Source organism: Anolis sagrei, chromosome 12, assembly GCF_037176765.1.
Source record: "Anolis sagrei isolate rAnoSag1 chromosome 12, rAnoSag1.mat, whole genome shotgun sequence".
NCBI lineage: Eukaryota > Metazoa > Chordata > Lepidosauria > Squamata > Dactyloidae > Anolis > Anolis sagrei.
This window is the reverse complement of record NC_090032.1, coordinates 1,569,012-1,596,453: the sequence shown is the minus strand read 5'-3', so window position 1 is coordinate 1,596,453 and position 27,442 is coordinate 1,569,012. Positions and strand designations below refer to the sequence as shown.

Here is a 27,442-nt window from a genome sequence, read left to right as displayed (position 1 = left end):
AATAATAATATTATTATATAATATTATAATAATAAAGTAATAATGATAATAATATATCTATCTATCTATAAATCTAATCTAATAATATATCTATCTATAAATATACAAGTGATATATTAATAATAAAATATTATAGTAATAATATAATAAAGTAATAATGATGATAATAAAAAATCTATCTAAAAATAAATATACAAGTGGTATATTAGTAATAATATTATAATAAAGTAATAATGTTGATGATGATAATAATAATAATAAATCAAGGTAAAGGTAAATTTCCCCGTTTTAATGAAGATCGAAAGCTAGATAGACGGTCTTGTCAACTGATTGACTCATCTCCCTTTTGGATTGGCTTCCACCCAAAACGATGTATTTGTGTCTTTGAGATTCAGTGAAAACACAAGGAGATATTTCCATTTTATTAGAAAATCTAAACTGTTCCAAGAGCAAGCAAGTATGGGGTATGAAGGGGCAGGAGGGCAACCGCGGGGTCCAGAAGATGACCAATGTCCGTGCCATGGCTATTTCGGATGCCCGGTCCCGAGTTAGAAGGCAACCACAGTCCACCAAAAGTCCAGTCTTTGGAGCCCCGCAAGTACATCTGAGCCAGATTTGGGGGGACAACTGATGTCCGTGGTGGAAACGGGGTCCTCAAGATGGTATTGTCTTGGGAGTTCAGTCCTGGATGCACCCCAAGGTCCTCAAACTGAGAACCTGAGAAGATGTCCTTCCATTTGGAAACTTGGGGGCTCAGCCAGGATAGGCAGGTCACCCCAAATGGTCAACCCCGAGTGCTGCTGACCCGTTCGCCCAGCAACCAGTAGGTCCGGAGTTTCCCTTTGCCCTGCAAGGAGAAAAAGAAGATGTGGTCACTTCTGCGGCTCCCAAGTCCTTCTGGGACTCACATATTTTTCCAATTTGAGGATATTTTCTCCGCAAAGACAAGACCAGATCATGAAGACCATGTTCGTATTTGAACATGGTCTTCATGATCTGTCTTTGCGGAGATCATCAGTGTTGTTGTAACTGGGACAGATTATGAGTGCTCAGAAGGTGAAGAAGGGGATGCTGGGAGAGATTCAAGGAGTCCGGAGGAGGATAGAAATGGCCTAGATGGAGTTGTTTTGGTATCTGACAGTTCCCACAAGACTGGAGAAAGCGATATCAGTTCTCATGAAAACCTATCAAAAGTGTAGGCTGAGAGAAATGTGGGAATGTTTGCCTAGGTCAGTGGTTCTCAACCTGTGGGTCCCCAGGTGTTTTGGCCTACAACTCCTAGAAATCCCAGGCAGTTTATTAGCTGTTAGGATTTATGGGTGTTGAAGACCAAAACATCTGGGGACCCACAGGCTGAGAACCACTGGTCTAGGTCAAGGTGCTTGGAGACAGGTCATGCAACAAAGACAGACTCACTTTTCTCAAAGGCTTAGAGATAAGGAGAGGAAAAGCAGGTGTGTGTGAAATGATGTTATGGGAAGGATTGAGGCTTTTAAAATTGGTTCCTGCTGGGACAATCCTTTGTGAGAACAATGTTGCATTCAGGTGAACAGCTCTTGGTTTTTGGTCCAAGGTTCGTGGAACTCATGTATTCAAATTTCTAAGTGTGTTCTTGCTTCTAGTTCATGTGTGACTTGTCTTGGATTCATGCTATCTTAAGAGAAATGTGGGAATGTTTGACTAGGTCAAAGTACTTGGAAGTGCAGAGACAGGGCATGCAACACAGACTCGCTTTTCCCAAAGGCTTAGAGATGAGAGGAAAAGCAGGTGTGTGCGAAATGACGTTATGGGAGGGATTGAGCCTTTTTAAATTGGTTCCTGCTGGGACAATCCTTTGTGAGAACAACGTTGCATTCAGGTAAACAGCTCTTTCGGTCCAAGGTTCTTGGAACTCAAGTATTCAAATTTCTAAGTTTGTTGTTGCTTCTAGTTCATGTGTGGCCTGTCCTGGATTCATGATATCTTGAGATAAATGTGGGAATGTTTGACTAGGTCAAGGTACTTGGAAGTGCAGAGACAGGGCATGCAACACAGACTCGCTTTTCCCAAAGACTTAGAGATAAGGAGAGGAAGAGCAGGTGTGCGCAAAATGACGTTATGGGAGGGATTGAGGCTTTTAAAATTGGTTCCTGCTGTGACAATCCTTTGTGAGATCAACGTTGTATTCAGGTGAACAGCTCTTTTGGTCCAGGGTTCGTGGAACTCATGTATTCAAATTCATGCTATCTTGAGAGAAATGTGGGAATGTTTGACTAGGTCAAGGCACATGGAAGTGCAGAGACATGTCATGCAACAAATTTGCAGGTCATGCAACAAAGACAAATTAGCTTTTCCCAAAACTTAGAGATAAGGAGAAGAAAAGCAGGTGTGTGCAAAATGATGTTATGGGAGGGATTGAGCCTTTTTAAATTGGTTCCTGCTGGGACAATCCTTTGTGAGAACAATGTTGCATTCAGGTGAACAGCTCTTGGTTTTTGGTCCAAGGTTCGTGGAACTCATGTATTCAAATTTCAAAGTGTGTTCTTGCTTCTAGTTCATGTGTGGCCTGTCTTGGATTCATGCTATCTTGAGAGAAATGTGGGAATGTTTGACTAGGTCAAGGCGCTTGGAAGTGCAGAGACAGGGCATGCAACAAAGACAGACTCGCTTTTCCCAAAGACTTAGAGATAAGGAGAGAAAGAGCAGGTGTGTGCGAAATGACGTTATGGGAGGGATTGAGCCTTTTTAAATTGGTTCCTGCTGGGACAATCCTTTGTGAGATCAATGTTGTATTCAGGTGAACAGCTTTTTTGGTCCAAGGTTCTTGGAACTCAAGTATTCAAATTTCTAAGTTTGTTCTTGCTTCTAGTTCATGTGTGGCCTGTCTTGGATTCATGCTACCTTGAGAGAAATGTGGGAATGTTTGATTAGGTCAAGGCACTTAGAAGTGCAGAAACAGGTCATGCAACAAAGACTCGCTTTTTCCAAAGACTTAGAGATAAGGAGAGGAAAAGCAGGTGTGTGCGAAATGATGTTATGGGAGGGATTGAGCCTTTTTAAATTGGTTCCTGCTGGGACAATCCTTTGTGAGATCAACGTATTCAGGTGAGCAGCTCTCAGTTTTTAATCCAAGGTTCTTGGAACTCATGTATTCAAATTTCTAAGTCTGTTCTTGCTTCTAGTTCATGTGTGGCCTGTCTTGGATTCATACTATCTTAAGAGAAATGTGGGGATGTTTGACTAGGTTAAGGCGCTTGGAAGTGGAGAGACAGGTCATGCAACAAAGACATTTTTGCTTTTCCCAAAGGCTTAGAGATAAGGAGAGGAAGAGCAAGTGTGTGCGAAATGACGTTATGGGAGGGATTGAGCCTTTTTAAATTGGTTCCTGCTGGGACAATCCTTTGTGAGATCAATGTTGTATTCAGGTGAACAGCTCTTGGTTTTTGGTCCAAGGTTCGTGGAACTCATGTATTCAAATTTCTAAGTTTGTTCTTGCTTCTAGTTCATGTGTGGCCTGTCTTGGATTCATGCTATCTTGAGAGAAATGTGGGAATGTTTGACTAGGTCAAGGCGCTTGGAAGTGCAGAAACAGTTCATGCAACAAAGACAAATTTGCTTTTCCCAAAGGCTTAGAGATAAGGAAAGAAAGAGCAAGTGTGTGCGAAATGACGTTATGGGAGGGATTGAGCCTTTTTAAATTGGTTCCTGCTGGGACAATCCTTTGTGAGATCAATGTTGTATTCAGGTGAACAGCTCTTGGTTTTTGGTCCAAGGTTCGTGGAACTCATGTATTCAAACTTCTAAGTTTGTTCTTGCTTCTAGTTCATGTGTGGCCTGTCTTGGATTCATGCTATCTTGAGAGAAATGTCGGAATGTTTGACTAGGTCAAGGCGCTTGGAAGTGCAGAAACAGTTCATGCAACAAAGACAAATTTGCTTTTCCCAAAGGCTTAGAGATAAGGAAAGAAAGAGCAAGTGTGTGCGAAACGATGTTATGGGAGGCATTGAGCCTTTTTAAATTGGACAATCCTTTGTGAGAACAACGTTGCATTCAGGTAAACAGCTCTCAGTTTTTGGTCCAAGGTTCTTGGAACTCAAGTATTCAAATTTCTAAGTCTGTTCTTGCTCATGTGTGGCCTGTCTTGGATTCATACTATCTTGAGAGAAATGTGGGAATGTTTGACTAGGTCAAGGCGCTTGGAAGTGTAGAGACAGGTCATGCAACAAAGACAAATTTGCTTTCCCCAAAGGCTTAGAAATAAGGAGAGAAAGAGCAGGTGTGTGCGAAATGACGTTATGGGAGGGATTGAGCCTTTTTAAATTGGTTCCTGCTGGGACAATCCTTTGTGAGATCAATGTTGTATTCAGGTGAACAGCTTTTTTGGTTCAAGGTTCTTGGAACTCAAGTATTCAAATTTCTAAGTTTGTTCTTGCTTCTAGTTCATGTGTGGCCTGTCTTGGATTCATGCTACCTTGAGAGAAATGTGGGAATGTTTGATTAGGTCAAGGCACTTAGAAGTGCAGAAACAGGTCATGCAACAAAGACTCGCTTTTTCCAAAGACTTAGAGATAAGGAGAGGAAAAGCAGGTGTGTGCGAAATGATGTTATGGGAGGGATTAAGGCTTTTTAAATTGGTTCCTGCTGGGACAATCCTTTGTGAGAACAACGTTGCATTCAGGTAAACAGCTCTTTCGGTCCAAGGTTCTTGGAACTCAAGTATTCAAATTTCTAAGTTTGTTGTTGCTTCCAGTTCATGTGTGGTCTGTCTTGCATTCATGCTTGTTTATGGGTATCTCTGTGGGTTGATTCTGGAGAGCCTTGCCATTCCTACCCATGTTCAGTCTAGATGCCACATTCACCGCTGTTTCATTTACTGCGAAACAACACAGTGTTGAAATTTCTCCCTCGCGAACAGCGCTGGCAAAATTGCAAGAGTACAGCCCGTTCCCAAAACCCATCTTAGCTTGACATTCTCAGCTCGTTTGGCACAATGCAGCATAAGCACATGGTTTGATTTCCCCCTCGTTTTGATGTCGCAACTAAGCATAACGCAAAGTGCGAATTCGACACTTACCTTCATCTCCACATCGCCCCGGAGCTCCAATTCAAAGCATCCGAACTCCTCCAGAATGGATTTGGTGGCGCCCGACAAATGGATCTTCAGAGCTGGAAGGTCCAGATGATCGTTAGCACCTTTGCATAATCGATCGCTGATTTCCCGTATTTGCTCAAATCTAATGCTCACCTTCTTGAGACTAAGTGACCTCACCAAAATTGGGGTGTGCATTAGATTCGTGCTGAACCAAAGCAGAAGGGGAAGCTGCTTCAGGAGCTCCTCTTTGAGGGACCTCATCTCTAACGAAATGGTCATGACTCAATGCTATGCCATCCTGGGATGTGTAGTTTGGTGAGGCATCCACATCCTTTGGCAGAGAAGGCTCAAAACCTTGTCAAACTACAACTCCCAGGATTCCATAGCTTTGAGCCACTGGAGGTAGTCCAAGTCCAGCTTGCTCCCATTGATGGACACCAAATGGCAAAGACACCCCCCTAATGTCCAACTGACCTTCTCCATTGGATTCCATGCGTGAGGCTGTGTTGACCGTATCCCCAAAGAGGCAATAGCGAGGCATCTTCAGGCCCACAACCCCTGCGCAGACCGGACCTTGGGGAGGAGATCATGGAAAGATGGAAGACCCATTACAACTTATGAGTAGGAAGGGGCCAAAATTAGATAGATTAAGCCTCTTGGGCCACATGCCATGGATTTCTCATCTTGTAGATGTCATGAAGGCATTCATGACCCAACCTACAAATCTCCCCTGTCAACTAAGCCATGGATTTCCCACCTTGTAAACATTGAGGTTATCTATGAAGGCATCCATGATCCAACCTACAGATCTTCCTTGTCAACCAAGGCATGGACTTCTCATCTTGTAGATGCCATGAAGGCATCCATGACCCAACCTACAGATCTTCCCTGTCAGCTAAGCCATGGATTTCCCACCTTGTAAACATCGTGGTTATCTATGAAGGCGTCCATGATCCATCCTACAGATCTTCCCTGTCAACTAAGCCATGGACTTCTCCTCATCTTGTAAACACTGAGATTATCTATGAAGGCATCCATGATCCAACCTACAGATCTTCCTTGTCAACCAACAATAATTAATTAGGATTGTTGTGGTTGTGTGCCTTCAAGTCGTTTCAGGATCTGGGCAACTCTCTCACTATATGACTTCTCCAACTGAGATGTTGGACCAGGTATTATCACAAATGGTGTGAAATCTGGACAAATGAAGCTACCCTGTTTCCTCCAGGACAGCTTTCGGCGGCATCAACCTCCTTTCCTTCCTCCCATGTATATATCCACACATCCAAGGTCATTCCAATGTCTCACCACTGTGAATCCCAATCCTGAGTTTGAGCTGCTGATCCGGCCGGTGGTGGATTTTGAAGTTGCGGACGGCCTCCAGGAGCGCCAAGGACATGCGCGACACCTCACGGGCATGCAACCGGCCATTGCGAACCGGCAGGCCCGACACTACCATGTAGGCATCTCCAATGGTTTCTACCTAGAGAGGGATGATGGCACAGAGGTGGACATACTGTGGAATGGGTTAGCACCATGCTTGAACAATCCTCCTCCTTCCGTTGATGTTCTGGCTCCATGACCCAACCATGCCATGGACTTCTCACCTCGTAAACATCAACATTATCTATGATGACATCCATGGCCCAACTTACAGATCTTCCTTGTCAACCAAGGCATGGACTTCTCATCTTGTAGATGTCATGAAGGCATCCATGACACAACTTACAGATCTTCCCTGTCAACTTAGCCATGGACTTCTCATCTTGTAAACATTGAGATTATCTATGAAGGCATCCATGATCCAACCTACAGATCTTCCATGTCAACCAAGCCATGGACTTCTCATCTTGTAGATGCCATGAAAGCATCCATGACCCAACCTACCGATCTTCCCTGTCAACTTAGCCATGGACTTCTCATCTTGTAAACATTGAGTTTATCTATGAAGGCATCCATGATCCTACCTACAGATCTTCCTTGTCAACCAAGTCATGGACTTCTCATCTAGTAGATGCCATGAAAGCATCCATGACCCAACCTACAGATCTTCCCTGTCAACTTAGCCATGGACTTCTCATCTTGTAAACATTGAGATTATCTATGAAGGCATCCATGACCCAACCAACATATCTTCCCAGTCAACTAAGCCATGGACTTCTCGTCCTGTAAACACTGAGATTATCTATGAAGGCATCCATGATCCAACCTACAGATCTTCCCTGTCAACCACGCCATGGATTTCTCCTCTTGTAGATGTCAAAGTAATCTATGAAGGCATCCGTGACCGAACCTACAGATCTTCCCTGTCGATCAGGCCAAGGACTTCTCATGTAAACATTGAAGTTATCTATGGTGGCATCAATGACCCAAGCTATGGATCTTCCCTGTCAACCAAGCCATGGACTTCTCACCTTGTAAACATCAAGGTTATTTATGAAGGCAACCTACAGATCTTCTCCATTGACCAAGCCATGGACTTCTCACCTTGTAAACACTGAGATTATCTTTGATGGCATCCATAACCTAATTTATAGATTTTTCACTCTCAACCATAGGCTTCTCATCTTCTAGGCAATGAAATTATCTATGAAGGCATCCATGATCCAACATACAGATCCTCCCTGTTGACTAAGACATGAACTTCTCACCTTGTAGACATCAAAATAATCTATGAAGGCATCCATTGATCCAACCCACAGATCTTCCCTGTCAACCAAGCCATCAGCTTCTCATCTTGTAAACATTGAGGTTATCTATGATGGTATCCATGACCCAACCTACAGATTTTCCCTCTCAACCTTCCTTTGCCAACCAAGCCATGGGCTTCTCGTCTTCTAGACAATGAAATTATCTATGAAGGCATCCATGACCCAACCTAAGGATCTCCCCATTGGCTTCTCACCTTGTAGACGTCGAAGTTATCTATGATGGCATCAAAGCAGGTATAGAGGTCATTGAGAAGAGCCACCACCTGAAAAAAAGATCATCTCAAGAAGTTCAGTGTTGAAGGCCTCAGAGTCCTGGCAGAATAGGACAATATGGCGTCCTCTGGGCTTTGACATCCAGGCTGACCCACCTACAACCCACTTGCCTGCATGGGGGTGCTCTCTGCTGACAAGGCGGTGAACCCCACAATGTCACTGAAGTAAATGGTGACACTGTCAAAGGCCTCCGCTTCCACCGTCTCCCCTCGTTTCAACTGCTCGGCCACCGAGCTGAAAGGAAAGGCAAGCAAAGAGAGGTATGTATTTGGGCCATATGTCCACCAGGAGGGTTCAGAGACACCATGCATGGCTTTCTTCTGCAAATTCCACACAAGGAACCCTGGGATGCCTGCAGTTTTGGTCCTGGTCCATTGTTGGACCCCTCCAATCTATTCAATTGTTGATCACTTCCTCTGTGTTTGCTGTGTGCCATAGGAAAAGGTAAATAAGGATGAAGGGAGAGACAGGGGGTGGAGCCATGCAAATTCCACACAAGGAACCCTGGGATGCCTGCAATTTTGGTCCTGGTCCATTGTCGGACCCCTCCAGTCTGTTCAATGGCTGATCAATTCCTCTGTGTTTGCTGTGTGCCATAGGAAAGGGTAGGAAAGAGTGAAGGGAGAGGCAGGGGTGGGGTCATGAAAAATCCATACAAGGAACCCTGGGATGCCTGCAATTTTGGTCCTGGTCCATTGTCGGACCCCTCCAGTCTGTACACACATTTCCTCTGTGTGCCGTAGGAAAGGGTGAAGGGATAGGCACTGGGCGGGGTCATGCAAATTCCACACAAGGAACCCTGGGATGCCTGTAATTTTGGTCCTGGTCCATTGTCGGACCCCTTCAGTCTGATCAGTTCCTCTGTGTTTGCTGTGTGCCATAGGAAAGGGTAGGAAAGAGTGAAGGGAGAGGCAGTGGGTGGGGTCATGCAAATTCCACACAAGGAACCCTGGGATGCCTGCAATTTTGGTCCTGGTCCATTGTCGGACCCCTCCAGTCTGTTCAGTTGCTGATCATTTCCTCTGTGTGCAGTAGGAAAGGGTGAAGGGAGAGGCAGTGGCTGGAGTCATGCAAATTCCACACAAGGAACCCTGGGATGCCTGCAATTTTGGTCCTGGTCCATTGTTGGACCCCTCCAATCTATTCAATTGTTGATCACTTCCTCTGTGTTTGCTGTGTGCCATAGGAAAGAGTAGGAAAGGGTGAAGGAAAAGGCAGGGGGCAGGTCATGCAAATTCCACACAAGGAACCCTGGGATGCCTGCAATTTTGATCCTGGTTCATTGTTGGACCCCTCCATTATGTTCAGTTGCTGATCATTTCCTTTTGTGTTTTATAGGAAAGGGTAGCAAAGGGTGAAGGGAGAGGCAGTGGCCAGAGTCATGCAAATTCCACCCAAGGAACCCTGGGATGCCTGCAATTTTGGTCCTGGTCCATTGTTGGACCCCTCCAGTCTATTCAGTTGCTGATCATTTCCTCTGTGTTTTATAGGAAAAGGGTAGGAAAGGGTGAAGGAAAAGGCAAGGGGCAGGTCATGCAAATTCCACAAAAGGAACCCTGGGATGCCTGCAATTTTGGTCCTGGTCCATTGTTTGACCCCCTCCAGTCTGTTCAGTTGCTGATCATTTCCTCTGTGTGCCGTAGTAAAGGGTGAAGGGAGAGGAAGTGGGCAGGGTCATGCAAATTCCACACAAGGAACCCTGGGATGCCTGCAATTTTGATCCTGTTCCATTGTTAGACCACTCCAGTCTGTTCAGTTGCTGATCATTTCCTTTGTGTTTTATAGGAAAAGGGTAGGAAAGGGTGAAAGGAGAGGCAGTGGCCGGAGTCATGCAAATTCCACACAAGGAACCCTGGGATGCCTGCAGTTTTGGTCCTGGTCCATTGTCAGACCCCTCCAGTCTGTTCAGTTGCTGATCATTTCCTATGTGTGTTGTAGGAAAGGGTGAAGGGAGAGGCATTGGGCGAGGTCATGCAAATTCCACACAAGGAACCCTGGGATGCCTGCAATTTTGGTCCTGGTCCATTTTCGGACCCCTCCAGTCTGTTCAGTTGCTGATCAGTTCCTCTATGTTTGCTGTGTGCCATAGGAAAGGGTAGGAAAGGGTGAAGGGAGAGACAGTGGCCGGTCATGCAAATTCCACACAAGGAACCCTGGGATGCCTGCCTGTGGTGGAGGAAACACGTCAAATCTCGGGTGAAATTCTCCCCGAACGAAAGCATTCCTTGCATGGTTTGTGTTTGGGAAGGACATTGGCAGGGGTTGGACTACATGTTCATGGTCAGTGGAGGGAGTGTCTTTGGTGGCTTCTCAGCACTTGGAACTATAGAGGCCGGAGGCGATTTGTGTAAGTGGACAGCTCTACCACATACACATATACACATTTTAGTGTGTGTAATCAGTTGGCCGTTGGACACCAAAGATGGGAAGCCTACTCACTGGGGCAGAATCTGGTAAAGCAGGACCTCCGCCTTGCGCTTCTCCTCCAGGTAAGCCTGCGTCCGCTCCTCCACCAGCTCCTCCAGGTTGTTGGCGTACTGCTCCATGCGCGAGAGCAAGGTGTCCAGGAGGTTGCAGCTGTTGTCCCTGCCGGGCAGACATACAACCGGTTGAAAACACCCACAAAAGAGAGGGATACCCCACGCATTTGAAAGCAAGAGCTGGAGACACACCTGTTGAACTTCCGCAGCATGGACTTGATGTGGTGGAAGTCGGGGCGCTCCTGGGGGTCTTCGGCCCAACAGCGCTGCATTAAGAGGACCACTTCCTCCAGGTTCGGGGGCAAGTTGACCGAGGGGCGGAAAGGCGGGCACTCACCTCTTGTCACGCGGTCAATAATCTCTGAAAGCCATGAAAAAGCAAGAGGAAATGCATGTTTGAATCACTTTGTGTGAGGGAAACAAACTGTCAGTTGGAATTTTGTTTCATACCGTAAAGTATGAAACTTTGATTGTCTACCGGCTGTGGGAGTTGAAGGGGTGCTTTGATTGTCTAACTCCCACAGCCGGTAGACAAAACACCTAGAGGTCCAAAGCTGACCCAGTCCTGAGCTAAACTTGTCATGACCTTGTGTGAGGGAAATAAACTGTCAGTTGGAATTTTGTTTCATACCGTAAAGTATGAAACTGTCTACCGGCTGTGGGAGTTGAAGGGGTGCTTTGATTGTCTACCTCCCACAGCCGGTAGACAAAACACCTAGAGGGCCTGGGCTAAACCTGTCATGAACTTGTGTGAGGGAAATAAACTGTCAGTTGGAATTTTGTTTCATACCGTAAAGTATGAAACTTTGATTGTCTACCAGCTGTGGGAGTTGAAGGGGTGCTTTGATTGTCTACCTCCCACAGCCGGTAGACAAAACACCTAGAGGGCCTGGGCTAAACCTGTCATGAACTTGTGTGAGGGAAATAAACTGTCAGTTGGAATTTTGTTTCATACCGTAAAGTATGAAACTTTGATTGTCTACCGGCTGTGGGAGTTGAAGGGGTTCTTTGATTGTCTAACTCCCACAGCCGGTAGACAAAAACACCTAGAGGGCCAAAGCTGACCCAGTCCTGAGCTAAACCTGTCATAACCTTGTGTGAGGGAAATAAACTGTCAGTTGGAATTTTGTTTCATACCATAAAGTATGAAACTTTGTTTGTCTACCGGCTGTGGGAGTTGAGGGGGTGTTTTGATTGTCTAACCCCCATAGCTGGTAAACAAAACACCTAGAGGGCCAAAGTTGACCCAGTCCTGAGCTATACCTGTCATGACCTTGTGTGAGGGAAATAAACTGTCAGTTGGAAATTTGTTTCATACCATAAAGTATGAAACTTTGTTTGTCTACCGGCTGTGGGAGTTCAGGGGGTGCTTTGATTGTCTAATCCCCATAGCTGGTAAACAAAACACCTAGAGGGCCAAAGTTGACCCAGTCCTGAGCTAAACCAGTCATGACCTTGTGTGAGGGAAATAAACTGTCAGTTGGAATTTTGTTTCATACCGTAAAGTATGAAACTTTGATTGTCTACCGCCTGTGGGAGCTGAAGGGGTGCTTTGATTGTCTAACTCCCACAGCCGGTAGACAAAACACCTAGAAGGCCAAAGTTGACCGAGTACTGAGCTAAACCTGTCATGATCTTGTGTGAGGGAAATAAACTGTCAGTTGGAACTTTGTTTCATACCGTAATGTATGCTTTCAGAAAAATAAAGCCTTTCCACCTTGTTTGTGAGGTAATTTCTTCATCGGCAATCTACAGATCTGAACAAAACCCTTCTTACTCATCTTTAGGATGTAGACCTGGTCTAGTTGCCAATCAATTGGGAAACATTTACTTCACTTTTGTTGTGATTGTTGTTGTTCTCTCCGCTTGCTTCTCACCTTTGGGGCTCAGATCCATGCCTTCCACGTAGAAGACGCTGTTCCGCAAGGCAATTTCTTGCAAGATGACACCAAAGCTGTAGACATCACCTTTCTGGGTCCCTGCCGGGGGTGGCGCCGCCATGCGCAGGAGCTCGGGAGCCATCCATAGTTTCTCTACGGAAGATCGAAAAGCTATACATTAGGCCTGTGCAAAACTATCGTTCGTCCTGGAAGTAATTCGTGCAAACGAATCACTATGTAGGAAAGAGGGAGAAAAATTTTCCATTGAGATTCTGTGACATTCAGAAGCCTCCCAAAAGTCAGTTTGATTTTCAGTATAAGCATTAAGCAGATTTTGCAATCGTTTTTCAGTGAATGTTCGATTATTGCGTCTCAACAGATTCGACATCGTTTGTGCAACAAAAACGAAGTTCCTAGAGTATTGCGACTATCCGCTCCGAGTCGTCTCCGGGCTGAGAGGGGCAATATATAAATATGGTATATAAATAAATAAATAAAACTACTTCCAAATAAATCTATATCTATAATAAAAGTGAATGTTTGTATGTATGTATGTATGTATGTATGTATGCGGAGGGCGGAAGTGTATGTGGCAGCTTTCTGACTGGCTGCCACTTTCACAGGCCACTGTGACCAACACGGGTGACGCACCTGGACCAAACTTGGCACACATAACCCCCATGAACCCCTTTACGTCCTGGTGCGGTTTGGGGGAGGTGGACCATGGATTATGGGATTTGTAGTACTTTCAAACGGTTTGGTTCCCAGGAACCAACAAAGACCGATAATGACCAAACTTGGCACGCCGACTCCCCATGACCCACTCTACATTCTACTGCAGTTTGGAGGAGGGCAGACTATGGATTATGGGACTTGAAGTACCCCCACTCGCTTTCCAAGACCGTTGCGACCCTCATCCAATGACTGATCAAGACCAAAGTTGGGAAACATAACCCCCATGACCCCCTTTATGTGCCAGTGAGGTTTGGGGGAGGATGGACAATGGATGATGGGATTTGTAGTACTTTCCAACCCTTCGGTTCCCACAAACCACTGTGGCCCCCAACAAAGACTGATAAAGACCAAACTTGGCACACAGAGCCTCCATGACCCACTCTACATCCTGGTACGGTTTGCAGGAGGATAGACCAAGATGATGGGACTTGAAGTACCTCCACTCACTTCCTGAGACTGCTGCAACCCTCATCCAATGACTGATTAAGACCAAATTTGGCACACAGAGCCCTCATGACCTACTCTACATGCTGGTGCAGTTTGGAGGAAGATGGACCACAGATGATGGGACTTGTACCTTCACTCACTTCCCGGGACCACTGCAACCCTCATCCAATGACTCTGATCAATGACTGCGAGCCACATAAATAACTGATAAAGACCAAACTTGGTACACAATGCCTTTCTCAAATAACCCGGGCACTGCCGGGTGCCCAAGCTAGTAAATAAATAAATAAAACTACTTCCAAAGTCAGGACCGAACAATTAAATAGGAAATAATACTTTCAAACGAGGAACAGAAAACATTTTCAAATTTTGTTACACAACATAGTCAGGACGGGCGACTTTTCCGTCCCCCCCGCTCCCCATCGCTCTCACTGGCAAAAAGGGCGTGGGAGTCCTCCGTCTCGGTGCCCTGGCGGAAGCTGGACAGTCCGTAGTCGGTGATCTTCAGGACAAAGCGGCTGTCCACCACGCAGTTGGAGGACTTCAGGTTGCCGTGCGAGGCGATGACGCTGTTGTGGAGGAAGAGCATGCCCTGGACCAAGGAGAGAGTCCGTGTTGGAAATAGCAACCTTCTTCAACCCTCCACAATTTATGTAAATAATTCAGATTGCTTACTATATTGTATATGAGTGTATTGGTATGCAGTTTTCCTTAAGTCTATGTTATGGGAGGGGCTGCAGACCATGTGATCAGAACTGGGACTGTTGAGGACTCAGACTCCATTTTAGAAACGCAGAAGCCATTAGAGAGATGCTTTGAACTTTGGATTGTTGATTATGAGTTTCTCTGTGTTATCAGCACAGATAAACTACTTCAAATCCTGTCGGTAATTGATTGACAAGCAATATACCTGTACGCTGTATACATGAAGGTTGTTGAGTAAACCCACTATGTTATTTCAACGAATGCTACTTTATTTTTGGTCTCTTGAGAGAACAATTTAAGGGAGATGAGATAGTTCTTGGGCAACTGAACACTTCTGAAACTCTGCTCTCTCCGTGTGTGTGTATTGGCATATCTTTGGTCCTGATAGTTCAAATAGATACCTAGGTATATCAGTTTAACAGCTGAGAAACCTTAGTTTTGCCTTGTAAACTGCCTCGAGTCGCCCGAGGGCTGAGAAGGGCGTTATAAAAATATCATAAATAAATGCCTTGCATGAATACTTGATTGACAAGCAATATACCTGTATGCTGTATACATGAAGGTTGTTGAGTAAACCCACTATATTATTTTAACGAATACTACTTTATTTTTGGTCTCTTGAGAGCATGATTTAAGGGAGATGAGATGGTTTTTGGGCAACTGAACACTTCTGAAACTCTGCTGTGTGTGTGTGTGTGTGTTTGTGCATTGGCATATCTTTGGTCCTGATAGTTCAAAGAGATACCTAGGTATATCAGTTTAACAGCCGAGAAACATAATTGCCTAGCATGAATACTTGATTGACAAGCAATATATACCTGTATGCTGTATACATGAAGGTTGTTGAGTAAACCCACTATGTTATTTCAACGAAGTTTTGGGGCAACTGAACATTTCTGAAACTCTGCTATGTGTGTGTGTGTTTGTGCATTGGCATATCTTTGTTCCTGATAGTTCAAAGAGATATCTAGACATAGTCCCCATTGGGGAGATGGTGGTGGGGTATTAAATAAAGATTATTATTATTATTATTATTATTATTATTATTATTATATCAGTTTAACAGCTGAGAAATCTAATTGCCTTGCATGAATACTTGATTGACAAGCAATATATACCTGTATGCTGTATACATGAAGGTTGTTGAGTAAACCCACTATGTTATTTCAACGAAGTTTTGGGGCAACTGAACACTTCTGAAACTCTGCTATGTGTGTGTGTGTTTGTGCATTGGCATATCTTTGTTCCTGATAGTTCAAAGAGATATCTAGACATAGTCCCCATTGGGGAGATGGTGGTGGGGTATTAAATAAAGATTATTATTATTATTATTATTATTATTATTATTATATCAGTTTAACAGCTGAGAAATCTAATTGCCTTGCATGAATACTTGATTGACAAGCAATATACCTGCATGCTGGATACATGAAGGTTGTTGAGTAAACCCACTATGTTATTTCAACGAATACTACTTTATTTTTGGTTTCTTGAGAGCATGATTTAAGGGAGATGGGATAGTTTTGGGGCAAACGAACACTCCTGAAATTCTGTTGTGTGTATGTGTGTGTTTGACACTTCTGAAACTCTGCTATATGTGTGTGTGTGCATTGGCATATCTTTGGTCCTGATAGTTCAAAGCGATACCTATGTATATCAGTTTAACAGCTGAGAAATCGAATTGCCTTGCATGAATACTTGATTGACAAGCAATATACCTGTATGCTGTATACATGAAGGTTGTTGAGTAAACCCACTATGTTATTTTAATGAATACTACTTTATTTTTGGTCTCATGAGAGCATGATTTAAACCAAAATATTTTAAGGGAGATGAGATTTTTTTTGGGCAACTGAACACTTCTGAAACTCTGCTATATGTGTGTGTGTGCACGGGCATATCTTTGGTCCTGATAGTTCAAAGCGATACCTATGTATATCAGTTTAATAGCCAAGAAATCTAACTGCCTAGCATGAATACTTGATTGACAGGCAATATACGTGTATGCTGTATACATGAAGGTTGTTGGGTAAGCCCACTATGTTATTTTAATGAATACTACTTTATTTTTGGTCTTTTGAGAGCATGATTTAAAGCAATCCCCTTTGGGCTACTCATTGCTCCTCAAGCTTGTTGATGGGTCTCCAATGGCACCCAACCATCGCAACGACCTTGCAAGGCGGTTCAGGGAAACAGAGAAGCAACCCAAGGCTCCCCACTTGGATCAATGGGAACTCCTGCTTCTGGCTCTATTTTTTTTCCAAATTACCTTGACAATATCACTGGTGAGCGAATAGCGGAAGGTCCAATCCAAGGTGATGTTGTCGTTCTCCAAGATATCCTGAAAAATAAAGGAAGCGCAGGGCATCAAGGCAACCCCCACCAACCCGGGACTTCCAAGCTGAACGTCCATAGCCTAGTTGCAAAGCCATAGTATCTACCTGTGGAAAGGTAGAAGGTATCTAAACATAAGCCGTTCATCTCCATGGACTGCAACTTGGAGCCCAATTGCACCCTTATTTTTTCACTACTCTATATTTGTGATATTGCTTAGGTGTCAGAGGGGCACAAACCATCCCTTCTTTCCCTTTCTTTCCTTCCCTCCCCTTATAACTTTCCCTCTTTCATTTCTCTTTCTTCCTTCGCTCCCTTTTCTTTCTTCCCCATTCATCTCTTCCTTCCTTATCCCTTCCTTTCTCTTCTTTCTCTCTCTTAGTCACTTCTTCCTTCCTTTTTTTCTTCCTTTCTTCCCTCTTTTTTTCTTTCTTTCTTTCTTTCCATCCTTTCCCTTTTCTTCCTTTCATCCATCCTTCTTTCTTCCCTCCTCTTCCTTCCTTTCCCTTCTTTCTCTCTCTTTTGCTCCTTCCTTCCATCCACCCATCCCTCCTTCTATCTTCTTTCTTTCCTTCCTTCCTTTCCTCCATCCATCTATCCATCCATCCTTCTTCCATCCATCTTCCTTTCATCCATCCTTCTCCCTTCCTTCCTTCTTCCTTTCCTTTCTCCCTTCCTCTCCCTTCTTTCTCTCTCTTTTGCTCCTTCCTTCCATCCATCTTTCCTTCTATCTTCTTTCCTTCCTTCCTTCCTTCCTTCCTTCCTTCCTTCCTTCCATATATCCATCCTTCCTTCTTCCATCCATCTTCCTTCCTTCCACCCTTCTCCCTTCCTTCCTTCTTCCTTTCCTTTCTCCCTTCCTCTCCCTTCTTTCTCTCTCTTTTGCTCCTTCCTTCCATCCATCTCTCCTTCTATCTTCTTTCCTTCCTTCCTTCCTTCCTTCCTTCCTTCTTTCCATATATCCATTCATCCTTCTTCCATCCATCTTCCTTCCTTTGTTCCTTCTCCCTTCCTTCTGTCTATCCATCCTTCCATCCATCCATCCTTCTCTCTTCCTTCCTCCTTTCCTTCCTTCCTTCATTCATTCCAACAATCCTTTTCCCTTTCATCCATTCATCTTCCTTCCTTCCTTCCTTCCTTCCTTCCTTCCTTCCTTCCTTCCTTTCCCTCTTTCTTTTTTCCATTCACGCTTTACCTTTTCTTCCTTCCATCTATCTGTCCATCTTCCTTCCTTCCTTCCCCTTCCTTCCTTCTATCATTTTTAATTCCTCTCTTCCATCTACTCTTCTGCATTCCTTCATTCCTTCCTGTCATCTATCCAACCTTCCTTCTCCCTTCCTTCTGTCTATCCATCTTCCTTCCATCCATCCATCCATCCTTCTCTCTTCCTTCCTTCCTTCCTTCCTTCATTCATTCATTCCAACAATCCTTTTCCCTTTCATCCATTCATCTTCCTTCCTTCCTTCTTTCCTTCTTTTCCCTCTTTCTTTTTTCCATTCACCCTTTACCTTTTCTTCCTTCCATCTATCCGTCCATCTTCCTTCCCCTTCTTTCCTTCTATCAATTTTTCTTCCTTCTTTCCATCTACTCTTCTGCATTCCTTCATTCCTTCCTGTCATCTATCCAACCTTCCTTCTCCCTTCCTTCTGTCTATCCATCTTCCTTCCATCCATCCTTCTCTCTTCCTTCCTTCCTTCCTTCCTTCCTTCCTTCCTTCCTTCCTTCCTTCTTTCATTCCAACTATCCTTTTCCCTTTCATCCATCTTCCTTCCTTCCTTTCCACCCTTCTCCCTTCCTTCCTTCCTTCCTTCCTTCCTTCCTTCCTTCCTTCCTGTCACCTAACAACAGTCAATCCGCTTCACTCCCTTTCTTCTCCAGAGGGCACTTCACCCTAGCCACTGCCAATCTGCTTCTCTTTCTTCTCTTTCGCTTGTTCTGCTCCTGAAAGAAGTCTTTCCTTCCATCCATATCCCTCTGTTCTTTGAAGTTGGACCCTGAAGGGCTTTGTGTGCCACGTTGGGTCCGGATCGGTCCAGCCACGGAGGCGCCTTTTGGGGCACAAACCAACGTACACACTTGGGCGTTTTCACTCTTCCAAATGCAAAACGTGGGGGAGGCCACCCTTGTCCACGGGTGTCCTTTCCCTCCCTGCTGACCCTCTCTCTTTGGGAAGAAGAGGAAATGCTTCTCTCCGGGAGGGAGGGAGGGAGGCAGCCAGGAATCTCACCTTGGCCTGCCTGGGGCCATCCATCATCCCTCCGTGGACGGGAAGGGCGGCTGTGGCGGACATTGCCTTGCCTTTTAATTAAAGCAACAACAACAACACAAGAGACCCCTCCGCCCACGCCTTGGCCTTGACACAACACGACGCAACATAGAGTTGACTATTCACAAGCGGCTTAAGGCAGAGATCGCTCACCAAAGATAGCAAAGCATTGGTGCATTTTGGCTCCAAAGCCTGTCTTTCTCATGTCCTAGAAGCATTTTCTCCTGACGTTTCGCCTGCATCTATTACACCTCCCAACAAAGGATTCCCCCCCAGGTAGCAACCAACCAGGCTTTGAAGCTGCAAGGCCATTCAATGCTAATCAAGCTAGCCAATGGCAACAGACAAGGGTTCTTTCTCCCACCCTGGACATTATTTCACCTCCCAACAAAGGATTCCCACCCAAGCAGCAGCCAGCCAGGCTTTGAAGCTGCAAGGTCATTCAATGCTAATCAAGCTGGACAATGGTAACAAGCTGGTCAGTTACAACATTCACATCCTGCCTCCAACAGACAAGGGTTCTTTCTCCCACCCTGGACATTATTCCACCTCCCAACAAAGGATTCCCATCCAAGCAGCAACTAGCCAGGCTTTGAAGCTGCAAGGTCATTCAATGCTAATCAAGCTGGACAATGGTAACAAGCTGGTCAGTTGCAACATTCCCATTTGCCTCCAACAGACAAGGGTTCTTTCTCCCACCCTGGACATCATTGCACCTCCCAACAAAGGATTCCCACCAAAGAAGAAACCAGCCAGGCTTTGAAGCTGCAAGGCCTTTCGATGCTAATCAAGCTGGCCAATGGCAATAGACCAGGGTTCTTTCTCCCACTCTGGACATCATTCCACCTCCCAACAAAGGATTACCCCCAGGTGGCAACCAGCCAGGCTTTGAAGCTGCAAGGCCATTCGATGCTAATCAAGCTGGCCAGTTGCAACATTCACATTTGCCTCCAACAGTCAAGGGTTCTTTCTCCCACCCTGGACATCATTGCACCTCCCAACAAAGGATTCCCACCAAAGAAGAAACCAGCCAGGCTTTGAAGCTGCAAGGCCATTCGATGCTAATCAAGCTGGTCAGTTGCAACATTCCCATTGGCCTCCAACAGACAAGTTCTTTCTCCCACCCTGGACATCATTCTGCCTCCCAACAAAGGATTCCTCCCAGGCAGCAACCAGCCAGGCTTTGAAGCTGCAAGACCACTTGATGCTAATCATCTGGTCAATGGCAACATTCCCACCTGCCTCCAACAGACAAGGGTTCTTTCTCCCACTCTGGTCATTCCACAGATATATAAACCCCATTTTCCTAGTTTCCAACAGACCTCGCAACCTCTGAGGATGCCTGCCATAGATGCAGGCAAAACGTCAGGAGAGAGTGCTTCTGGAACATGGCCATGATCACCCCTTTCTCCCTGCCAGAGATACCTGGAGGCTCCCCCGGGTGCAATATTCAGTCAGGATGCAGATGTTTGGGGCGTCGATGCAGGCCCCAATGAAGCGGGTCAGGTGCTTGCTTTGGACGTCTCGCATCTGGAAAAAGGGGAAGAAAATGGGAAAAGTGGGTGGACTGGATGGCCTTTGGGGGGACCTTTTGCACCATGATGCTTGGGGAGAACCAATTAGGTAGGTAGGTAGGTATATATATATATATATATATATATACACACAAACACACATTATAATAAATATAATAATAATATAATATATAATATATAATCAGAATAATACTATAATAATAATAATAATAATAATAATGCTTTATTTATATTCCGCCCTAATGATATTTAATACCCAGGAACAAAAATAATGTCGTGTAGTGTTATCTCGGCTTGCAGCTTCCTAAATAGCAGGAGGAGCTTGGACTAGATGGCCTTTGGAGGGCCCTTTTCTACCACAATGCTTGGGGAGAACCAATTAGGAAATAAAAGGTAAAGGTAAAGGTTTTCGCCTGATAATAATAATAATAATAATAATAATATGCAGACTCACAGCCCTTACTGCTTTGCATCTCAATTGCAATAAACATAGAATAATTAATAATAATAATAATAATAATAATATAATAATATATTATAATAATATAGAATAATAATAATACTGTAATACTACAATAATATAGAATAATAATACTATAATATTACAATAATATAGAGTAATAATAATACTATAATATTACAATAATACAGAGTAATAATAATACTATAATATTATAATAATATAGAATAATATAATAATAATATAATATAGAATAATACAAATATTATATTATAATATTATAATAATATAAGATAATAATACTATATTACAATAATATAGAATAATAATACTATAATATTACAATAATATAGAATAATAATACTATAATATTATAATAATATAGAATAATAATAATGCTATAATATTATAATAATATAGAATAATAATATAATAATATAATATAGAATAATACTAATACTATAATATTATAATAATATAGAATAAGAATACTATAATATTACAATAATATAGAATAATAATAATGCTATAATATTACAATAATATAGAATAATAATAATACTATAATATTATAATAATATAGAATATTAATAATACTATAATATTATAATAATATAGAATAATAATGCTATAATATTATAATAATATAGAATAATAATACTATAATATTATAATATAGAATAATAATAATAATACTATAATATTACAATAATATAGAATAATAATGCTATAATATTATAATAATATAGAATAATAATAATATAGAATAATAATAATGCTATAATATCATAATATAGAATAATAATAATAATACTATAATATAATAATATAGAATAATAATGTATAATATTACAATAATATAGAATATTAATACTATAATAATATTATAATATAGAATAATAATAATGATACTATAATATTATAATATTAAAAATAATAATACTTTATTAATCTTCCATCCTAATGATATTTATCACCTAGGCACAAAAATAATGTTGTGTAGTATTATCTCAGCTTGCGGCTTCCTAAATGGCAGGAGGGGGTTGGACTAGATAGCCTTTGGAGGGCCCTTTTGTGCCACGATGCCAAGGGGTTAAATACCCGCCACTGCCACCTTTCTCTCGCCAGGTGAGCGGCCTCTCCCTTGTTGATTTCCTTCCTGGCAAGGTGCGCTCACCGGGAGCCATCAAGCGTTCGCTAATTAAAAGGGGAGCAGATGGCCACCTCCCTGCCGCATCCTCGCTAATGAGCCATTAGTATCCCCTTTGCGCCTCTCTCTGCTCCTCTGCTTCCTCTCCGAGGCTCATCAAACCTCTCTGCGGAGAGGGCCCTCCTGCCAGCACCCCATTAATCCTGTCCCTTCTCGCCCTCTCTTCCTCCAAACCTAGCGCAGGGATTTCGGGCCAAAACGGGCCCAGATAGGTCGGAAAGTAGATAGGTCGGAAACCTATTATTATTCTTCTTCTTATTATTATTAATTGGTTCCCCTTGTTTTGGGAGGTGTGTTGCACGGTTGGACACTTACGTGTTTCAGCTCAAAAAGCACGTTCCGTGCCAAATCGATGCGCTTCCGGCTCACGTGTTTGATGGCCACGAGGTTGCCCTGCCATACGAGAGAGGACAAAAGAGGGGTCAGTTGAGTTGGGGCGAAAAAGATGGACATGCACAACCGACCCAAGGCTTTGCATGGCCTGAAGCAAAGGACCAACTATATTTCCCTCCACCACGGGCATCCCAGTGTTCCTTTCTCTCTCTTCCTCTGCCAATGTCCTCCATCAATACCACACAGCCCACCACCCAAGTGAAGGCTTTCATACGGGGACGATTCCACCCTAGATTTCATGTTTCCTCCACAACAGGCATCCCAGTGTTCCTCTCTCTCTCTCTTCCTCTGCCAATGTCCTCCATCAATACCACACTGTCCACCAGCCAAGTGAAGGATTTCATGCAGGGATAATTCCATCCTAGATTTCATGTGTTTCCTCCACCACAGGCATCCCAGTGTTCCTTTCTCTCTCTTTCCCTGCCTATGCCCTCCACCAACACCACACTACCCACCACCCAAGTGAAGGCTTTCATACAGGGATGATTCCATCCTAGATTTCATGTGCTTCCTCCACCATGGGCATCCCAGTGTTCCTTTCCCTACCAATGTCCTCCACAAACACCACACTGCCCACCACCCAGTGGGACAATTCCATCCTAGATTTCATGTGTTTCCTCTACCACGGGCATCCCAGTGTTCCTTTCTCTCCATTTCCCTGCCAATGTCCTCCACAAATACCACACTGGCCACCACCCATGGGGATGATTCCGCCCTAGATTTCCTGTGTTTCCTCCACCACAGGCATCCCAGTGTTCCTTTCTCTCTCTTTCCATGACAATGTCCTCCACCAATACCACACTGCCCACCACCCAAGGGAAGGCTTTCATACGGGGATGATTCCACCCTAGATTTCATGTGTTTCCTCCACCACTGGCATCCCAGTGTTCCTTTCTCTCTCTCTTTCCCTGCCCCATGTCCTCCACCAACATCACACTGGCCACCACCCACGGGGATGATTCCACCCTAGATTTCATGTGTTTCCTCCACCAGGGGCATCCCAGTGTTCCTTTCTCTCTCTCTTTCCCTGCCAATGTCCTCCACAAACACCACACTGCCCACCACCCATGGGGACGATTCCGCCCTAGATTTCATGTGTTTCCTCCACCGCTGGCATCCCAGTGTTCCTTTCTCTCCTTTTCCCTGCCAATGTCCTCCACAAACACCACACTGCCCACCATCCAAATGAAGGCTTTCATGCGGGGACCATTCCATCCTAGATTTCATGCATTTCCTCCACCACAGGCATCCCAGTGTTCCTTTCTCTCTCTTTCCCTGCCCCATGTCTTCCACAAACACCACACTGCCCACCACCCACAGGGATAATTCCACCCTAGATTTCATTTATTTCCTCCACCACGGGCATCCCAGTGTTCCTTTCTCTCTCTTTCCCTGCCAATGTCCTCCACCAATACCACACTGCCCACCACCCACAGGGACGATTCCACCCTAGATTTCATGTGTTTCCTCCACCACGGGCATCCCAGTGTTCCTTTCTCTCTCTTTCCCTGCCCCATGTCCTCCACCAACACCATACTGCCTACCCCCCCAAAGCTTTCATATGGGGACAATTCCACCCTAGATTTCATGTATTTCCTCCACCACAGGCATCCCAGTGTTCCTTTCTCTCTCTTTCCCTACCAATGTCCTCCACAAACACCACACTGTCCACCACTCATGGGAACAATTCCACCCTAGATTTCATGCATTTCCTCCACCATGGGCATCCCAGTGTTCCTTTCTCTCTCTTTCCCTGCCCCAAGTCCTCCACCAACACCACACTGCCCACCACCCAAGTGAAGGCTTTCATACGGGGACGATTCCACCCTAGATTTTATGTGTTTCCTCCACCACAGGCATCCCAGTGTTCCTTTCTCTCTCTTTCCCAGCCAATGTCCTCCATCAATACCACACTGCCCACCACCCAAGGGAAGGCTTTCATACGGGGATGATTCCACCCTAGATTTCATGTGCTTCCTCCACCACAGGCATCCCAGTGTTCCTTTCTCTCTCTTTCCCTGCCAATGTCCTCCACAAACACCACACTGCCCACTACCCACGGGGATGATTCCACCCTATATTTCATGTGTTTCCTCCACCACGGGCATCCCAGTGTTCCTTTCTCTCTCTTTCCCTGCCAATGTCCTCCACAAACACCACACTGCCCACCATCCAAGTGAAGGCTTTCATGCGGGGACCATTCCACCCTAGATTTCATGTGCTTCCTCCACCACGGTCATCCCAGTGTTCCTTTCTCTCTCTTTCCCTGCCCCATGTCTTCCACAAACACCACACTGCCCACCACCCACAGGGATAATTCCACCCTAGATTTCATTTATTTCCTCCACCACGGGCATCCCAGTGTTCCTTTCTCTCTCTTTCCCAGCCAATGTCCTCCACCAATACCACACTGCCCACCACCCACAGGGACGATTCCACCCTAGATTTCATGTGTTTCCTCCACCACGGGCATCCCAGTGTTCCTTTCTCTCTCTTTCCCTGCCCCATGTCCTCCACCAACATCACACTGCCCACCACCCATGGGGACGATTCCACCCTAGATTTCATGTGTTTCCTCCACCACAGGCATCCCAGTGTTCCTTTCTCTCTCTTTCTCTTCCCCAAGTCCTCCACCAACACCACACTACCCACCACCCAAGTGAAGGCTTTCATACGGGGATGATTCCACCCGAGATTTCATGTGTTTCCTCCACCATGGGCATCCCAGTGTTCCTTTCTCTCTCTTTCCCTGCCAATATCCTCCACAAACACCACACTGCCCATCACGCACGGGGACGATTCCACCCTAGATTTCATGTGTTTCCTCCACCACGGTCATCCCAGTGTTCCTTTCTCTCTCTTTCCCTACCAATGTCCTTCACAAACCCCACACTGCCCATCACGCACGGGGACGATTCCACCCTAGATTTCATGTGTTTCCTCCACCATGGTCATCCCAGTGTTCCTTCCTCTCTCTTTCCCTGCCAGTGTCCTCCATCAATACCACACTGCCCACCAGCCAAGGGAAGGGTTTCATACGGGGATGATTCCACCCTAGATTTTATGTGTTTCCACCACCGCTGGCATCCCAGTGTTCCTTTCTCTCCTTTTCCCTGCCAATATCCTCCACCAATACCACACTGCCCACCACCCAAGGGAAGGCTTTCATACGGGGATGATTCCACCCTAGATTTCATGTGTTTCCTCCACCACAGGCATCCCAGTGTTCCTTCCTCTCTCTTTCCCTGCCAGTGTCCTCCATCAATACCACACTGCCCACCAGCCAAGGGAAGGGTTTCATACGGGGATGATTCCACCCTAGATTTTATGTGTTTCCACCACCGCTGGCATCCCAGTGTTCCTTTCTCTCCTTTTCCCTGCCAATATCCTCCACCAATACCACACTGCCCACCACCCAAGGGAAGGCTTTCATACGGGGATGATTCCACCCTAGATTTCATGTGTTTCCTCCACCACAGGCATCCCAGTGTTCCTTTCTCTCTCTTTCCCTGCCAATGTCCTCCACAAACACCACACTGCCCACCACCCACGGGGACGATTCCACCCTAGATTTCATGTGTTTCCTCCACCACGGGCATCCCAGTGTTCCTTTCTCTCTCTTTCCCTGCCCCATGTCCTCCACCAACATCACACTGCCCACCACCCATGGGGACGATTCCGCCCTAGATTTCATGTGTTTCCTCCACCACAGGCATCCCAGTGTTCCTTTCTCTCTCTTTCTCTTCCCCAAGTCCTCCACCAACACCACACTACCCACCACCCAAGTGAAGGCTTTCATACGGGGATGATTCCACCCGAGATTTCATGTGTTTCCTCCACCACAGGCATCCCAGTGTTCCTTTCTCTCTCTTTCCCTGCCAATGTCCTCCACAAACACCACACTGCCCACCACCCACGGGGACGATTCCACCCTAGATTTCATGTGTTTCCTTCACCATGGGCATCCCAGTGTTCCCTTCTCCTTCTTTCCTTGCCCCATGTCCTCCACAAACACCACACTGCCCACCACCCACTGGGACAATTCCGTCCTAGATTTCATGTGCATCCCATGGGCATCCCAGTGTTCCTTTCTCTCTCTCTTTCCCTGCCCCATGTCCTCCACCAACATCACACTGGCCACCACCCATGGGGACGATTCCACCCTAGATTTCATGCGTTTCCTCCACCACGGGCATCCCAGTGTTCCTTTCTCTCTCTTTCCCAGCCAATGTCCTCCATCAATACCACACTGTCCACCAGCCAAGTGAAGGATTTCATGCAGGGATAATTACATCCTAGATTTCATGTGTTTCCTCCACCACGGGCATCCCAGTGTTCCTTTCTCTCTCTTTCCCTGCCAATGTCCTCCACCAACACCACACTGACCACTACCCAAGTGAAGGCTTTCTTACGGGCACGATTCAACCCTAGATTTCATGTGTTTCCTCCACCACGGGCATCCCAGTGTTCCTTTCTCTCTCTTTCCCTGCCAATGTCCTCCAACACTACACTGCCCACTCTCCAAGTGAAGGCTTTCATGTGGGGACAATTCCACCCTAGATTTCATGTGTTTCCTCCACCATGGGCATCCCAGTGTTCCTTTCCCTACCAATGTCCTCCACAAACACCACACTGCCCACCACCCACTGGGACAATTCCATCCTAGATTTCATGTGTTTCCTCTACCACGGGCATCCCAGTGTTCCTTTCTCTCTATCTTTCCCTGCCCCATGTCCTCCACCAACACCACACTGCCCACCACCCAAGTGAAGGCTTTCATACGGGGACGATTCCAACTTAGATTTCATGTGTTTCCTCCACCACGGGCATCCCAGTGTTCCTTCCTCTCTCTTTCCCTGCCAAAGACTCACTTTGTAATATGCCGTCTTGGCGTAAACCTGGAGCTGTCCCTCGGTGGTGAGCAGCGAGCCGTAGTTGGATC

General features: G+C 45.1%; 1 protein-coding gene across 1 annotated transcript in view; it reads right to left on the bottom strand.

Moving 5' to 3' along the window:
• Positions 1-407: 407 nt before the first annotated feature.
• Positions 408-27,442, bottom strand: part of NPR1 (natriuretic peptide receptor 1) — a 52,659-nt gene continuing 25,624 nt past the window's right edge. The window contains exons 9-22 of the mRNA XM_060757981.2: positions 27,372-27,442; positions 22,423-22,500; positions 20,328-20,432; positions 16,572-16,643; positions 14,030-14,189; positions 12,413-12,568; positions 10,728-10,896; positions 10,495-10,641; positions 8,166-8,289; positions 7,977-8,045; positions 6,380-6,554; positions 5,546-5,644; positions 5,054-5,145; positions 408-847 (exon numbers count right to left, since the gene is read on the bottom strand). The exon at positions 27,372-27,442 is cut by the window's right edge and continues 4 nt beyond it. Coding sequence (XP_060613964.2) covers positions 785-847; positions 5,054-5,145; positions 5,546-5,644; positions 6,380-6,554; positions 7,977-8,045; positions 8,166-8,289; positions 10,495-10,641; positions 10,728-10,896; positions 12,413-12,568; positions 14,030-14,189; positions 16,572-16,643; positions 20,328-20,432; positions 22,423-22,500; positions 27,372-27,442 — 1,580 coding nt within the window. The 3' untranslated portion in view covers positions 408-784. The remainder of the gene's footprint in view (positions 848-5,053; positions 5,146-5,545; positions 5,645-6,379; positions 6,555-7,976; positions 8,046-8,165; positions 8,290-10,494; positions 10,642-10,727; positions 10,897-12,412; positions 12,569-14,029; positions 14,190-16,571; positions 16,644-20,327; positions 20,433-22,422; positions 22,501-27,371) is intronic.